At 48.7% G+C, this 18,155-nt stretch overlaps 1 protein-coding gene across 1 annotated transcript in view; it reads left to right on the forward strand.

Annotated features, from left to right (window-relative positions):
• Positions 1-18,155, forward strand: part of LOC105002517 (chromosome unknown open reading frame, human C10orf90) — a 95,910-nt gene that overhangs the window by 59,631 nt on the left and 18,124 nt on the right. The window contains exons 4-6 of the mRNA XM_010859153.1: positions 9,409-9,699; positions 12,731-12,915; positions 14,874-15,051. Coding sequence (XP_010857455.1) covers positions 9,409-9,699; positions 12,731-12,915; positions 14,874-15,051 — 654 coding nt within the window. The remainder of the gene's footprint in view (positions 1-9,408; positions 9,700-12,730; positions 12,916-14,873; positions 15,052-18,155) is intronic.

Below are 18,155 nucleotides of genomic sequence, written 5' to 3' on the forward strand. Positions count from 1 at the left end.
GGGGACGACAGAGGATGAGATGGCTGGATGGCATCACTGACTCAATGGATGTGAATCTGAGTGAACTCTGGGAGTTGGTGATGGACAGGGAGGCCTGGCGTGCTTTGATTCATGGAGTCGCAAAGAGTCGGACATGACTGAGCAACTGAACTGATGGCTTTTATAATTTAGAATTTTTTTAAAAAGGAAATATCCCTTACTGAAAAAAAAAATCATCTCTTCAAATAGTCGTCTCTGGAAACTTTAACCACAAATTTTGATAAAAGGTTAAAATGCTCTTTTCCTGTGCTTTGAGAATCTAATTCATGCTTTGGGATAAAGAATTATGGGACTGTCGATCATCTGGGACTCCTTCCTCAGTGTCAGGTAGAAAGGTGTGATCTAATCAGTGAGTGGAATGTCCGTCTTATCACCTGCAAGAGAGTCCAGGTAATCCTTTTATTAGACAACAGGCAGGTGTGTGTGTGTTCACATGTGCATATGTATGTATGTGTGTGTATGTATGTATATAGTTTTGACTTCCAAATATGTATATATGTTTAGATTTTTGTTCCATAGTCTTAAGACTCAAGGATTACGACATAATTGGAAAAACAGCTCTGTCCAGCGACTCAGTGACTGTTCTAGACACTGTCTTTGGGACAGAATAATCTGCACTGCTCTTTGCAGTAAATGCATGCCTGACCCTTTATATTAGCGCTGGGTGCGGACTCCACACATGCCATCTTTTTTTAAATTCAAGTATAATTAATTTATAATGTTGTGTTAGTTTCGGGTGCACGGCACAGTGGTTGCATATATAATTCTTTTTCAGATTATTTTCCCTTGTAGGTTTTCACAAAATATTGAATAGTGGTCCCTGTGCTATAATAGGTCATTTTTAATTACATATTTTCTATATAGTAGTATTTATTGGTTAATCTCAAACTTCTAATTTATACCTCTCCCCCTTTCCCCTTTGGTAACCATGAATTTATTTTCATCGTCAGTAGGTTGCTTTCTGTTATGTAAGTCAGCTCGTCTGTATCTTATTTTTAGACCCCACTTGTAAGCAGTATCATGTGTTGTTTGTCTTTGTCTGATTTGCTCACTGTGATAATCCATAGGTCCATCCATGTTGCTGCAAATGGTATTCTTCTTTTTTTATGACCGAGTAGTATGCCATTGTGTGTGTGTGTGTGTGTGTGTGTGACCCATTTATCTGTCAGTGGACACTGAGGTCACTTCTATGCCTTGGCTATTGTAAATAGAGCTGCTATGGATATAGGAGGTGGATGTATCTTTTTGAAGTATAGCTTTGTCTGGATATACGCCCAGGAGTGGGATTGCAGGATCATATGGTAACTCTATTTTTAGTTTTTTAAGAAACTGCCATACTGTTTTTCACCAAGGCTGTAGCCCACATGGTTTCTTGAAACTTGACCCTAGAACAATAAAAATAACCATAGTGCCTCTTCCCCCTTTCCCTCTGAATCCAGAGTTCTTCCACTCCCAGGACTTGACTATTTTTGTCTTAACACCATATTGACATCTTAACATTGCTTAGCACCCTCCTAATCTGCTCTGGGTCCCAAAAAGGGAAGGCTCCTTTCAGAGGGCTGTAGCTGCTGCCATCGCTTTGCCCAAGTCGGTTTTATTTCTTGGTCGTCACCCCTCCCCAGTTTGTCTCCTTCTTTAGAGAGAAATGTTTATGCTTACAGTAGGAGAAACCTGTTTACTGTCTAGGAAGGGCTGGCATGGACAGGAAGCCTGGTTTCCTGACAAAGAAAGGACCCACTCGGGCGTTTCCGCTGGCCCAGCTGCCTTTGGTCGCCCCTCCATCCTTGCCGTCTGACCTTCAGGTTGCTGTCTGTTCCCCTGATTTCTTCTCTTTCCTCTTCCCGGAGGCGCCAGCTCCAGCTCTGCTCCTGCCGTGTGGCTGGGCTTTGGGACTTGCAGGTCCGAGCACAGCTTCCCCTCCTGACCCTCTCCTCTCCTCTCTTCTCCGCCAGGAGCTGTTTATTCCATTTGCTCCTTCCCCCACCCTACCCCCTTTCCCCTCTCTCTGACTCCCCGCCTGGGTTGCAGCATCTCTGCATAGAAATTTAACAGAAATGTGCTGAAATAATTACCGGTTACCGGCTGATTTTAAACAGAAGTCTGGATCGGGCGGGAGACAGGGTACCACATGGACACCCCTTTCCACATGAGGAAATCAACTTTTCAACTGCTGCCGGAAGGTGCAGCCTTGGTCGGTTAAAAAGCAGAGAACATACCCACCAGCTTTGTCCATCGTAAAAGCTTTTGCTTTGCTGGCTGTCTTGCTTGTTTCTCTGTGGGTCATGAACAAGCTCTTTTATTTCATCTTCTGTGTACCGTAATTGCAGATGGTTTGAGGATTTCTGTCCTGTTGAATGGGGGAAATATTATGCTAACTATACCTGCTGGAGAAATTGGGTCTGTTCTGAGCACCCAGGGTTACTGCCTCTTCCTCTTCAGCGATCTCCGCATCCATCTCCGCATTGGCATGGTTTGAGCTGAGAGTGCCTGGCCGTCCCCTGAGCGGCAGCCTCCTGTGTCCCTGTGCTGGAATGTGCTGGCTGCAGTCGTGTCTGACTCCACGCGACCCCATGGACTGTAGCCCACCAGCTTCCTCTGTCCATGGAGTTCTCTAGGCAAGAATACTGGAGCGGGTTGCCGTTTCATTCTCTGGGGGATCTTCCCAACCCAGGGATCAAATCTGTATTGCATACATCTCCTGCACTGGCAGACAGGTTCCTTATTTTGAATGAAAGGTACAATGACCTTTCATTGCCCAAGGTACAATTCCTTATTTTGAAAACTGACAGAGAAGAATTAAGCACAATATTCTGGATAACAAAGTGGATGAGGTGTGACTTTAAAGACAAATCCCAGACAAAATATACAGAAGGAAGAATCAAATTAGAAAATCATCTTTTTGCTTATTCCTCTTACCTCATCATCCTCATTGTGACCCCACCTGGGGTGAGGGACAGCAAAATCCTGCCCAAAGTAAGAAGGGTCTGCGATTCACCCCCTGGAACCATCCAGCATAGTCTTCCATTTGATGGCTGCACAGTCCTACCCAGCTCACTTCTTTGATTTACTGTGAAACACAGGGATGGAGTTTGCTGCAGGTTGGCCCACAGGTGAGGCAGGAAGGTCAGACAGGTCAACTAAGGACAAAATGTGGATGCATGAGCTTTAAAAAGGTGGTAACAGGTGGAGAGCAGTCTGGGGTGAGTCGGGGTAGTGGCAGATAGCATCAGATTTTTAGGAGAGCCTAAGACCCCCCTGTAGGTGAGTTTAGAAGCTGGTATTTATTTTGATAACCCAGAAATATCAATATAAGCTTGTTACTGTATTTCTAAGGGAATCTGTTGTATGGTGGTCTAACGTGTGAGGGGAGAAAATATCACCTCCCGAAACAGTAAAATGTGGAAGAAAATGTGGCCATGGCTTCAAGGAAGCCTGTTTTGCTTAGAAATGTCTCTTTGGTTAATTGGCCAGCTTCGGTCTGGTTTCAGAGGCTGGAAAGTGCACAGAACTGAGACACAAACCTTACAGAAGATCTTTCTAGAGAACTGCTTCAGCTTTGATACCAGAATTTATCTGTCTGGAAATAGATTATTCTAATATGTGTTCTCTAGATGCGTTTCCCTGCCTTGGGCTGTCAAGGTTCCAACAGCGATGCTCTCTAAGCCTGTGTGTGATGTTTATGGTTTTTTGGCTCGTCCCTTGAGATTCCACTGATGGAGTCTGGCGGCCGTGCTGGTCTTCCCCCGCTCCCAACCTCACTGTGCTCTGCCACCCCTTAGCAAACACCCTGCCCTGGCTCATTTCCTACTGTGAGCCAAAGGGCCACAGTTACTAGAATTGTGTGCCAACCAGGGAGCTATGGCTCAACAGGGGCTCATCTGAGAACACGAAAGATTATGTATCACCTTAATACTTGGAAAGAAGTGAAATTTCTTCTTCTATCAAATTGGTTCATTATGGCACTTGCCGGCCGGTGGAGGCCAAGCATCTTGAGGCTCAGGCAGCTTTTCCGCTTTTTGTACTAAGGATTGTGTGCCCCAGTGGTACCCTTGCCTGGCCCAGATTCAAGTATCTTCTTGATGCTGTGTTGGCAAGGTCCCCACTGTCCTCCCCACCCCCCTCCCACCCTAAAGCTGGGGCAGCTTGGGACCCTTGTTTTAGCACAGAGAGGTGCCCTGCTGGCATCCAGCCCTGGGGTCTGCAGGTGGACATGGTGAGTCAGGAACAAAATCTGGCACAACCCACTCCCCTGAGCGTCCTGCTGTCTGCCGGCCCTGCCTGACACCCCGACTGTGGCCAGCCCCTTGTTTGCAGAGGCTCTTCTTCCCCAGAATCACATCCCATCAAGTCTCAGGGCAGTGATGGCCCAGCAAGTCTGCTGGACTCTCTTCTCCTGAAAGCTTTTTCCTAGTAGATGCTATAACATATTTACCTTAAAACAGCTGGCTTTGTGCTTGCTATTCAGATTTTCCATATTGAAAATATACTGTCTGTAGATACCTACGCAGGTGGGAACATTGTAGATGAAAGTGGTGAATCAGGCAGCTCGAAATTTAGGCAGGTGGTTCTGTCTAAACAAGTATGATCCAGAAGAGGCTCAGGTAGAAACAATGAAGCCCAAGAAAGTTTCTGCTTAATCTGTGAGGGTTCATGGGTGCTCTGATATCTTTAATTATAAATAATAATACATTTCACAACAAATAAAGAGCTTTAGCAGAACCCCGGTAAGCACTGTGTAATGGTCCAAGGAGGACTTAACTGATCTAAAGATAAGAATTTAACACATTATTGACTGGAGACATATTAATACATCTTTATTACTCAAATGTTATTGACTGGGGACTTATCAATATGTTTTTAGAGAGTGATGCAATTAACATCACTGTGCAAAACTGTTAGAGCTTAAAATTTAGAGCTCCTTATACAACTTATGGTTGTTGTTATCATTCACATTTTGTTCCCTTAGATCTTTGTTCCAACCTTGTGTATATTATAAACACAAGTTTATTACTACAGAATTTTCAAAAGTGACACATCACAAAACTGTGAGTGAAGAAGAATATTTTCAGGGAGTTTTTTGCAGATACTTTCTCTGATGTCCGAGTGACATATACCTTAATGTCTCAGAAGATGCTAGTTCTTGAGAATGTAATTCCGATGCAGATGGTGTGAATACTCAGTTCAGTTCAGTTCAGTCACTCAGTCGTGTCTGACTCTTTGCAACCCCATGAATCGCAGCACGCCAGGCCTCCCTGTCCATCACCAACTCCCAGAGTTCACTTAGATTCATGTCCATCGAGTCAGTGATGCCATCCAGCCATCTCATCCTCTGTTGTCCCCTTCTCCTCCTGCCCCCAATCCCTCCCAGCATCAGTCTTTTCCAATGAGTCACCTCTTCGCATGAGGTGGCCAAAGGACTGGAGTTTCAGCTTTAGCATCATTCCCTCCAAAGAAATCCCAGGGCTGATCCCCTTCAGAATGGACTGGTTGGATCTCCTTGCAGTCCAAGGGACTCTCAAGAGTCTTCTCCAACACCACAGTTCAAAAGCATCAATTCTTCGGTGCTCAGCCTTCTTCACACTCCAACTCTCACATCCATACATGACCACAGGAAAAACCATAGCCTTGACTAGACGGACCTTTGTTGGCAAAGTAATGTCTCTGCTTTTGAATATGCTATCTAGGTGTGAATACTAGACCTTAACAAAAAGACAAAAAAAAAAAAAAACCTTAGTGATTGATTCTGATACAGAAAGTGAAAACAAAGCTCACATTACTAGAGAAGACTTCACAGGTGTGTTGTGTATAACCATTGACTGCAATAACCTGCAAAGTGTTAGTAAAATAACAGAATTAATTTTTGGCCAACCAAAGTAAAAAAATGCTGGGCACGATTTTTATATTAACTGGGGGATTTTTGTGTTAGCTCCTGCAAAGTTTCCCCAGTCAAATATAATAGAAGGAATCCATGACCGTTAGACAGGTTTTTTGGTTGGCTTCAGTTTACCTCCTAGAGCCCAGCCCAGCTCTGGGTAGGTGAGCTTGCTGGATAGTTGAGGGTAGTGTGTTTAAGAGAAGGGAATGGAGCGGGGTGTTACTGTTGAAAGGAAACCTGCAGGGCCAAGCCCCTTCAGGCCTCAGGCTCGGGAAGCATGCTTTGAGTTCCAGTTCAAGGAACAGAAATGCCTGGGAGAAGCTGCTGTTTGATTCAGCTTCTCCTACGAAGGGCAGAGCCTTTGGAGGCAACAGGTCTTCATGAGGGTGATGTAGTTTTAAATCTGAGCCATGAATAGACAACTCTTAAGTCCAGTCTGATTGCAGAGTGTATGAGAAAAATAAGACCTTGTTTCCTGGCGTGGGCCCCACCAGGGGATCATTTCACGGCTGATGGTTGTGCTTCTCAGAATCCACAAAAAGGCCTGATCAATATGTTGTCAGGAAAGTTTTTCTTTGACTACACATTTTTCTTTTTCCCAGTTCACCATCTGCGTTCTACTTTGAGGAATTTGTTTTAACTCTTTCAAGTCACAGTTGGAACATCTGACTTGTACATAATCACTCACATGAGAATTTACATTAAATCAGATAGAAAGTTAGAAAATTAATTAATAGGTAAGTAGGTAGGTGTGGGATAGGTAGTTAGACCTCCATTAGTCTGTAAATAGTCCATTAATTTAAAGAATCTGATGTCAGGATGGAACTAGCGGACTGGGACTGCATCACTGATGATTTGATTTTTGATTCTTTAGAAGAACTGATAAAAGGAAGCCACAGAGAAAGGAAGAACTACTTTAGGACTTTTCCACTTACCATCTGAGCCACCAGGGAAGCCCATGGTATTTTATAGTTAAACAGAACTGACGGCTTTTGAAATACTTAGTTGTAAAGATTTCTCTGTATAAATTAGCGAAGTCCAACTTTGCTGTAAGAGCCATTTTTGTTGCTCAGCCAGTAAGTCATGTCCGACTCTTTGTGACCCCATGGACTACAGCATGCCAGGCTCCTCCACTATCTCCCAGAGTTTGCTCAGATTTATGTCCATTGAGTCAGTGATGCCATCTAACCATCTCATCTTCTGCTGCTCCTCTCCTTTTACCTTCAATCTTTCCCAGCATCAGGGTCTTTTCCAATGAGTCGGCTCTTCATATTAGGTGGCCAAAGTATTGGAGCTTCAGCTTCAGCATCAGTGCTTCTGATGAATATTTAGGGTTGATTTCCTTTAGGATTCACCGGTTTGATCTCCTTGCAGTCCAAAAGACTCTCAAGAGTCTTATCCAGCATCTCAATTCAAAAGCATCAATTCTTTGGCACTCAGCCTTCTTTATGGTCCAACTCTCACAAGACTACTGGAAAAACCATAGCTTTGACTATACGGACCTTTGTTGGCAAAGTGATATCTCTGCTTTTTAATACGTTATCTAGGTTTGCCATAGCTTTCCTTCCAAGGAGCAGGCATCTGTTAATTTCATGGCTGCATATCCTTCTCCAGATGACAAGGTCAGCAATGACCACCGTTTGTGGGGGCACTCACGTTCCAGGCAGGAGGACCCAGGGGCCCTTCCCTTGTTCGTGGAAGCAGGCATACCGGCTCCACCCCCTGATGCCTCTCCTGCCTTGGTCCCACAGCCAGGAGGCCCACCGGGGGGACCCCTGGGTTCTGTCTCCCTGCCCCGCCAACCTCACCACCATTCACCTGTCCTCACTGACCATGGTGCCCAGACTCAGAGAAGACAGGGCTGGAGCTGATTGCAGACAACTGGCATTTTAAGAGATGTCACTGTTCTAATCAGCGCCTGGTAGTCATGGACTCATTTGCTTTTTGTGTATAAAACATCTCAGAAAATATGGCCTGAGTCTTCCAAGAATCTTGACTATGCCAGTGGTTCCCAGGACCTTTTTCATCTGCCCCTGGATGCCGGAGGTCTGCATGCACCCCACTGGCAGCTGAGCCTGTCTCCACTTTGGGGGCCTCAGCACTGGGAAGAGATGACAACTGGTGAGGAGTCACCGCTGTATTTAAAGTGAATAACTTTAAACCGTTTATAGAGTAGAGACTTCCCTGGAGGTCCAGTGGTTAAGACTGTGCTTCCGCTGCAGGCGAGCAGGTTCAGCCCCGGCTCAGGGAACAAGGATTCCACATACTATGCGGTGCGGCCAAATTAAAAAGAAAAAGTGTAAATATTCTAAAAGAAGAAGAAGAAAGAAAACAAAAAGAGTACAAAATCAGCAAAGAGGAAAAGAGAGTCTCTCTCCCACCCCCAGTTCCCGGTCCCGTGTTGCCCTCTCCTGGTCCCAGGGTCTTCTGGGTCCTTCCAGAGATATTCTGAGCAAATAGGCATGGACTCAGGAGGCAGGTCTGACACACTGTCCACTCTTTGCTCACTCGATAATGCATTTATAGAAGATTCCATGACTACACAAGAGCATGTGCCTTGTTCTTTTTCACGGCTGCAAAGTACAAGGTGCTGTAACTTACTTAACAGGCCCCTACTGATAAATATAAAGTGGTTTGCAGACCTTTGATACGACATTGTGGCAACGAGCAACGCACTGTACGTGTTTTAGACCCACTGCTGCTTTAGACAGGAGCACCAGCGCCTGATGAGTTAGCTTCTGCCTCCACACTTGCCACGGGACATACATAGCGTCACTGTTTATGGAATCATAATGATAACAGACATTTATTACATGCTCAGTAGTATCAGCACTGCACAAAACACCTTACCTGGATCATTCTTTTATTATAGTGTTGCCTAGATTTTAACATTTAGTATTTATATAAATAATATATATATGTTATTTACTATATCAATTATGATATAAATATATTGCTTATTATTTAAGTAGGTGAATTTATTAATAAAACTGAATATGATAATAAAATTAGACACATAATATTTAATATTCTTGCCTTGTTATACTGTCAACCTCAATTTTATAGTTGAGGTGGGAACTGAACCCAGGTATCTGGCCCCAGAGGCAGTGTGCTAAACTGCCTGCTCAATTATCTACCGTCCAGAAGGGTTTCCGGGCTCTTAAGTACACCAGGGAGCATGGTCACTTGAGCGCTTTATACGTGATAGCAGTGTCTGTGGAAGGCTCCTGAGAGGACCCCGCGGACGTCTGGCCAGGACTGGTGACCACGTGTGTTGTTGCGGCTGGGGGAGCATATGGTCTAGGGCATCAGTGACTCCCGTATCCATCCCCCCCGCCATCTCCCCCCACCCCGCTCACCCCATGCAGCCTTCTCCATCTGCACCCCAGGCTGCAGTCCATCTGCTTGTCTCTGGGAGAGCCTGGAGTGCAGAAGTCAGTACTTCAGATGTGGGCTCATCAGATGTTTGAGCACAACTCTCATTTTATTTTTAGTAGAACCAAACGTATTTTCTGGAAGCAGCGAGAAGCAACAAGAAGGAGCACGTGAGATTGTGTCTGCTCCCCCAGTGGAATGGAAGCTGGTTAGAGACCCCCTTCCTGATGGTTCTAGCTCTCCAAGCAACAGCTCTCAGTCTAGTGACCTCTCTGAACCCGCAGAGAGTCAGCAGCAGCGCCTCCCAAAACCCAAGGTCCCTTTACCAGGGTTCCTTTGCCCCTTCCAAGATCTGTGCGCATCTCCGCAGGAAGAACACGGTGTTCAGATAGAAAGAGAGGCCCCGGAAGGTAAGGAGCAAGGGAGGCAGGGATGAGATGGTTCTTCCTTGATCTTCACGGGGAACACAGTGCAGGGTCTTGCTGGGCCCTGCTTCACCCCAGCTTCCCTTGTGATGCTGCCCTATCCATCCGTGTGCGCCACGAGGGAAGCAAGCGCAGCAGGTCTAAATGGTGGGCGAGTCTGCCTCGAAGGCAGGGAGAAGGCAGCATTGCCCAGGTCAGGAATTCCCAGCCCTGCTGCACACAAGGCCGCTTCCAGGTGCAGCTCTCGGGCTGAGTCAGGGAAACTTTGAGATGCTGGTGTGGCTGCCCCAAAGGCAGCAGGCCCACCAGTCTGACAATGGTCCTCGGGAGCTGACCAGCTGGGCTAATGGCTGAGGGGGTGCTTGTACCACGTGTACCAGGCACTCAACAGGCATGAGGGCCCTGATCTCACAGTGTCTTTGAGATAGGCCCCCGTCTCAGCCTCTCTAGAGGCTGAATTCAAACTAGACCATCCTTTCTCTAAAGGCCAAGGGGCTGACCTCAACTAATATTGCAGAAACTATTGATATATTAAAAACCATTTAGGAATAAAATAGTAAAAAAGATATCTGGTGCCCAGTTATATCAGAGAAAAATTTAGATTTCCAATCATTCTATAAAAATGTCCCCAAAGAGCTATAGCTAAGGACAGAAAGAAAACTATTAGATTCTAAAGCTTTGGATTGGAAATGTTAAAGTATTTATGGTAATTGATGAAAATAATTTTTCTGGGAACACAAGTGAATCTCTAGCTTGTTATTCACTAATAAATGAAAGAAGCATGTATTGAATGCCCACTGTCTACCATGAGAGAAGCACTTATTAAACACCTACTGTGTGTCAGGCATGGTGCTCAGGGCTTCCTGCCCGCCAGGTGCTTGCAGTCCTGTGCCAGAGTCACGGTGGTCATAACCGTGCCTGGGTGACCTGTCAGGAAGCTGAGGATGCCCCAGGTGATACAAGCTGGGGCTGCACAGAGACATCTTCCTCAAGGAAGTGCTTCTGAGGAAGAAAAATCAGACCCCAAGCGTGGAGGGAAAGGCACACGGGAAGCAGAGAGTGGATGGAAAGAGCAGGGCTGATGTGGGATCTGGGGGACCACCGTGTGGGGGTGGGGAGGAGGCCTGCAAGAACCCAAGGACCCTAATGGGTTAGCCTGGAGGGTCCTTATAAACCCACTAAGGGGTCTGGACTGGAGGCTGGGCCAAGTCCTTGGAGGAGACCTAACTAGATGTCCTCTGAAGGCGGGTGTTTCCTGGACTATGCGGAGGATGGATGGGAGAGGTCCAAGCTGGGGGCGGGGAGACGGTGCTGAGACTGGCCAGACCTAGTACAAAGCACGTCACTGTGGAGGCCTGGTCGCCTAGAGAAGGTAGTGGATGGAGCTGTGCTGTGAGCACTGAGGAAGACGGGCGTGTCGGCACTGCTCTTGGGGTCTCTGGATCTGGCAGTGGGGAGCATGGGAGGACCTCTGGCTTCCCTGAGTATGGGCTGAGCTAGAATAAAGGTTCACATGGTATGGAAGCAGTGTGGTAGAAAGTGGAATTAACTCTGGCTGGAGGGCTAGGGACAAATATCTCAGCTAGGAATCAGTCCTGAAGCAGGAATGGGGAGCAATAGGGAAAGATCTAGAAAGAATAGGAACAAATGCTTAGAAGAACAAGAATGAGTCGTGAACTTCTAAGTAGCATGTTGTTGGCAAAGAATTGAAATTGGTACCTGGTGGGCAACATCCATCGTGAACGAGCTGTGAGGCGTCCGGTGTGCTTGTAGAGCTGGTCAGTAGGGTCGTTAGTGGACCTTGGGAGAATAGAGGATGGCTGGTCCAGACCAGAGAGGATCTGGGTGTGATGGCGGAGGTTATACTGGGGGGTCAGTTAGGGGGTCCATGGGACCATGGAGTTGCATCCTGTGGTCACATGAGCCTCAAAATGACCACCTCTCCCCACCCAGCAGAACCAGCAGCTCCAGCGCACCTGGGCTAGCAGTCTGGCGAGGCTCAGGGTGAATATGATGTGGTCCAGCCCTCCAGAAGGTCCCAGGCCTGTGGGGTTGGAGCATCCTGTGATGGGCCCACTGACGCTGCTGATGTGTGCAGTGCGTTCCACGGCGGGCACGCAGAGGAGGCAGGACGGGGTGTGCCTGGGGAGGGGGCCTGGCTTCCTGAAAACTCTGGGCTCAGCCTGAAGGTAGGAGGTCACCAGGTGGTGGGATCAAAGGGGTTTCGTGGACATGGGAGGGCGTGTGGGTGAGGAGAAAGGAGAACGTGGTTGGGTTTCAGACCATAGAGGGCTGGTGGGGCTGCAGTTGGGGGGATGTGTGATGGGGGAGAGGGGAGTTCAGACGGGAAGAGTGGCCTGGGACAGACACTGTGTTCCCCGCGGAGCACTTGGTCAGTAAGTGGTCAGGGAATCCATACGAATCCCCCCCTCTCAGCACCCCAAAGATGACTCTGCCCCAAGTGCTGTGACATCGGCTCAAGCCCTGACCTTTTCCACCAAAGGGTGTCAGAACAGCCCCAGGATGGGGCTAAACCCAGTGCTGAGACACAGAGTCCCAATTATGAATGTCAAGCCAGTGCTGGTCTCTAGTAGATTAAGGGGCAGGATAAATAATTGAACACCATTCCTCTGTCTTACATCGTTAGTGTAGCAAACATAAGATAAATTAATTCACGGTCCCCAAACAAGCCAACTGTATTAATTGCACAGGACACACTTAATATGAAGTGCAAAATAGAGGACGTTTCTTTGCCTTGGCTGCAAAAGCACTTTTGCCAAGGGAATACCTGCGTGGCATAGCCAGTCTCAAGTCTGGCTGTCCACAGACATGCCTCCCTGAGACCAGGGCACCCGGGGGTCTGTGATGGGGCGTGATCTCGTCGGCTTAACGAGGCCCATTAATAACCCACTGGCATTTCCATTTTCCAAATTGTCTTCTGTGTCTAATGGTGTTGAAAAGCCAGGAGAAAAGCGCCTTGTACCCTCTAAATGGAATTCTAAATCTTCTCTCCCAGGGGATTACACGTGCTGTGACTTGGTTGTTAAAATAAAGGAATGCAAAGAGAGTGAGCACCCCACCAACCCCGAGTCCAAGCCAGCACCCGCCGAGCCAGCACCCCCCGAGGACCCAGAGACCCACGTCCTGCCAGAAGACTGTTCCGAGAGCCAGCAAGGACCCAAAAGCTCCCTGACCTTGCAGGTAAGGCAAGGTCCGGCTTGACTCCCACCATACATTCTGGCTCGATTCCCGCCAAGGGGAGGCTTCCCAGGGAGCCCATGGGCACACGGCCTCATTGCTCCTGGAGATCTGACTCCACTTCCTGGCAGCTATGTGACTCTGGGCAGGTCCCGTAACCTCCCTGGACCTCTTTCCCACCATGTGAGGAAGGAGATGGTGCTATCTACCCAGGCTAGGTTGGGGATCGCTTGTCATCAATGGTGACTGTGATTGGAGCAGGGAGAGTCAGCATGTGTGGAGAACTTTCTGGGGCCTAGACAAGGAAAGGGTCACTCCTGTGATGTGGGAGTCTGTCCCCACAACCCTGTCTTCAGATAAGCATGTTAAGCCTTTGAAAGATGAAGGTAGTCCCAAGGTCATGGGGGCTTGAGTTAGAGGATATGGAAGCTTTCATTTTGTGTCTTTGCCCAATTGTAGAAGTGACATGAACACATTTTTTTAAAGTGCAAAAAATACACGGATATAAAGATTAGAAGGACAAACAACCCGGAGAAGGCTAGCCATGCCTCCTGGGAGACACGGGTGTTGTAAACCACCCTGCAGATGGGTTGAGGGCTCCACCCCCATACCCCGGGTGGAGGGATGGGGATCATCCTTCCCATCATCCCGGGATCCATTGGGAGAGTCGCCGGTGACCCTGAAGCCACCAGGGCCTCCAGCCTCGGGACAGACAGCTGGGGCAGCAGCCACACAGGGCCCCATGGGCGGTTCCAGGGGCTGTCTCCCCAGGCCCCGGGACCCGGGCTGGTACCTTGGAGGCCAAGCGACCAGGAGACTCCTTTCCTGGCACAACATCTAGGGGCATATCCATGACGCAGATGGAGCCCACACCACCCTCTGCCTGGAGCCTGTGAGCTCCCCGGGGGCTGGGAGAGGAATGGGGCTGAGGGTATTTCTGCTACGGCTGCAGCTCTGGGGGGTCTGTGCTGAGCCCCTGCCATGTGCAGAGCTGGGGCTCTGGCTGTGCAGGGTACAAAGGGGAGGAGACACAGCCTGTGCCATCCAGGAGCTCGTGGCTCCTGGGGAGAAATGTATCTGCCTTCCAGAATCGTGCAGGGATTCTTAGATGACAGATGCACCAAAGCAGTTGAGGTCAGTGTCGAGCACAGAGCAGGACATATCAGTTGTGGTCATTCTTCTTCAGTAAACCTATGTGGGGAGCTTTGTTCACGCATGGAGTCGGGGATGCAGAGAGAGATGAGGCTGAAGAGAAAGCACGGGGATTCTGACCTCTATGGAGTCTGCAGAACCATTTTGCGAAGAAAAAGCTCTCCTGCCAGCCCTGACTTCCTGGGGGGAGAAGCTGGTTCCGTTTGCTAGGATTACTGTTTCTCCTGGAAAGATACACGAGTCATGCTGGGAGAATGATCTCGTTCTGAGCTTCCAGAAGGCATCCAGCCCCTGGCAGAAGCAGGTGACTCCTAAGGCTTGCATTCCTTTCCCACCAATATCACCTTGGAATATGGCAATTTGGGGTGTTCAGATTTTCATCTGTTGGAGACGAATGAATTGTCAGGTGGAAGGAGAAATGGGAAGAGATGTACCTTTGATGCTGGTAACTCAGTCATGCTACAGGGGGGCCCTTAGTGCTAACTGATACCTGCATCATCAACAGGTCTGTGGCCATCTGTCTGTAAGGGGTTGGAAGAAAATTAGGGCGTGCTCTTGCACTGTACTTTTGATTAGCCTCTTGACCAAATCAGATGGATTCATTGCCTTTCCGAGTCACTCCTCTTAAAAAGTTTCGGGAGCTCCCCAGTGGTTAGGACCCTGTGGTTCAAATGCAGGGGGCATGGGTTTGATCCCTGGTCGGGGAACAAAGATTCTGCCTACCTCTCAGTGTGACCAAGAAATAAAAGATAAATACATGAATACATAAGCAGGCATACCTTAGTAAAATGTTTTCTTGCCTCCTCTAGGAGGCCCTGGAAGTCCGCAAGCCTCAGTTCATTTCTCGCTCACAAGAACGTCTGAAGAAGCTGGAGCACATGGTTCAGCAGAGAAAAGCCCAGCGGAAGGAGATCCTGGCTCCAAAGCAGAGTCTCCTTCCTGTCCGCGCCCACAAGAAGCAGGTCACCATCCCCCACCCTCTCAGCGGTAAGCTGCAGCTGGCTCGGGAGGGCCGGTGAGATGTGGGACCCCAGGGCTGGGGCCCTCGTCCAAACCGATGGTCCCAACGGTGCTCCTGACATGTGCAGGACTGGTGTTCACTGAAGTGCCTAAACCTCAGGGTCACACAGCTCGCCCTGGGAACCTGCCTGTCTTGAGAGGTGATCCACAGACCCTGAATTCAGCAGAAATAGCTGGGGATACACATTCCCCATTTCAGCTGGGAAAGAAGCGCTATGGCAGCCAGGGTAGCTGGTTCAAATTCTTGGCTCCAGATACTCCAGTAACAGATACTCCAAGAGCTCCGCTTTGCCCTTGATAGATTGCAAAACCGGTCTCAGGGCGAGAGGGCTGACTCCAGTTTGTCTACATCGACATTCATCATCGCAAACCCCCTTTCCTGCTGCGAGCTCAGCGTCGGGCTGGACAGCTTTGGGAGCCCTGGGAGGCGGGTGTCACATGGACCCTGTGAGGGTGGTGCTCCTGGATTCCCTGGAGAAGGCGTTATCCGGAACCTTCTCTGGGCCAGACCCCACGCAGGGAGCCGGGGAGAGCTTGGTGAGCAAGGCTGGCCTCCGTCCTTTTGTTCGTGGAGCTTATAAACAGACTATTAAACCAGAAAGAATAACAAGAAGAGACAAGGGCAAGAATGGGGACATGGGAGCATATTCTGATGGCCTGCCAACCCAAATCTTAAAATCTGGAGGCCTGGGGAAACCTCTGTTTTATTTCTTTGGATAGAGGAACAAGATCTTCCTAGCAAAATGTTCTGGGCCCCAGGAGGTGAAATCATTGGTCTGATTCTGAATAAAAGTCCTCTGGGGAAATAACCGTAGTCAATAAAATGCAGCTTAGCAAATATTACCAGGATCTTACAGAGTGGCTGGGGGACAGCAGGCATTGGAATAGGATTACTGTTAAACACAGGCAGGCTGAGTCCCACTCTGCCCACCGCCCCCCCCAACAACCCAGAGCTCTTCTGGGGGAGTCATCCAAGACCTCAGCAAGGGCACACTTGAACGCATCCTTTCCGCGGTGAAGGATCTGGCAGGACACCTGCTGCTCAGCCCTGGTGACCCCTCCCAGGATGCTAAGGAAAGGAAATCAGCAAAATATATGTTCAAAGACTTTCCCTGCCTGGAACTGTGTCTCACGTCGGCGTCTGAAGCTGATTGGCAGATATGGGCTATGTGGGTGTGTTCTCTGGAGGCTCCTTAGTTTCTGGCTCAACAGAGAGCAATCTGGGTTCTGGTGTAGATATATCAAGTTGGCAAGAGGGACCAAGTGTCAGCCACAGCTGGGGGTCCCCCCCCAAGGGCCTTCAGAGTCCAGGCTTGTCCTGGGGAGGGCTGCCAGGATGCCCGTGGTGCCTGAGGTGTGAGGGCCACTTGGCCTCAACAGTTTTGAAAATGCTGCTTGATGAAGATGGTTAGATAAGCAAATGTGTTCTCAACAAATATGAAAGTGTCGCATTAGAGCTCAAAATATGTATACACAAAAAATGGGGTCTAACAGGCTTCCTTTTCAGTCAGCTCGCATCACTTTGTGTAGGAAAAAATGGAGACTCATGAATGTTTGGGAACTCGTTAGGCATGAGACCATTCATCCTTGTCCCCTGGGCCAGCTGCCCTCCAGCCGTGCCATACCGAGGGCCCCAATGGCCTGGAATATCACCATCTCAAATGTCAGAGGGAGGCTGCCTTGTCCCGTGTATTCATTTCCTAGGGCTGCTATAAGAAATGGCCCGAGGCTGGGTGGCTCAAGGAACAGAAATCGATTCTCTCACAGTCTCGAGGCCAGAAGTCCAAAATCCAGGTCTCCCCTGGAGTGATTTCTCCTGGAGGCACAGAGAAGACCCGTGCTCTGCCTCTCTTCCGGCTCTGGGAGCTTCTGGCAACTTCTGGCATTTCTTGGTTTACAGTTGCATCATTCTGTTCCCCGCCTCCACCCCCCTTGCGTCTGTGTCCAAATTCCCTCCTCTCACAAGGACCCCAGTCATCAGATCATGTCCACCCCCACCCAGCCTGACCTCGTTTTAACTTGCACATACCTGCACGGATCCGATTTCTAAATCAAGTCATAGGGACAGGGGAGGAAACATACCTTTGGTGGGGGAGACAGTTTTTACTCTCCTCCAAGGGTGATGTTTTGCCCCAAAACAGATATTACCCTCACATGTTCACATTCCTTTGACTGAAAAATCTTAAAATCGTGTATAATAATAAAAGATGATGAGACCCAGCCAATAGTTTTAAATAACTGAGGCACCTTTTTATTTACCCAGTTCCAAGACAGTCCTGATGTCTAGAGTGCTCTGAGAGGGCTCCGGCACACGATTTTACGGCCGCTCTTCTGATCCCCGCGGTATTTATGGCTGATGAGAGGTTTACCCTCGTGTTTGTTTGTGTTAGGCCGGCCCACTCAGACAAGTTCTGAAACCAGAGCCTCGTGTGAGCTCTGGACAAGCACAGGAGTGCTTAGGGCCCCATTAAGCAAGTCTACAGGCCGCGTCTCGTCTTCAGCCTGTCTGCTGGCAAGATGATAAAAGCGAGATGCAGATGCTTTTCTTACATGCTAAATTAGTTAATAAATCATATGCGTGAACGAGCTCCCGCTACAGTGTCAAGGCGTCTGATAGAAGGAAGACTTGAATTGCTATTCGAGCTGGGTTAGCTGCCTCTGATCATGGCCCTCCTGGCACAGACCTGAGGGGTTCAGGTGGGGCCCCCAGCAGCTGACAGAAGCCCCATCGAGCATGGGCTGGGGGCAAAGCGTGCTCCGGACGTCAAGGGCAGTTACAGCGAGGGCCAGCGGGCCAGCTCTGCTTCCTGTTGGCCAGTGAGTCCCGGGCAGTCTCTAAGGGACAGGGGCAGTGACACGTGTGTGGGCATACGTGTGTACATGCACATGTATGTGAGCGTTCACTAGGCTCCTGTGTGGAGACGGGGGATTTTCACGACCAGCTGGGACCCGAGAAAGTCCAGGAAGTAGCATTATAAAGGTCCTGCCGGCAGCCCCAGTCTGTTTTGACTCACTCATCATCTATGGCTTTCGTTCCCCAAGCTCACAAATATTTGGGCCCTTTCTTGTCC

This window comes from Bison bison, unplaced genomic scaffold (assembly GCF_000754665.1).
Source record: "Bison bison bison isolate TAMUID 2011002044 unplaced genomic scaffold, Bison_UMD1.0 scf7180017864456, whole genome shotgun sequence".
NCBI lineage: Eukaryota > Metazoa > Chordata > Mammalia > Artiodactyla > Bovidae > Bison > Bison bison.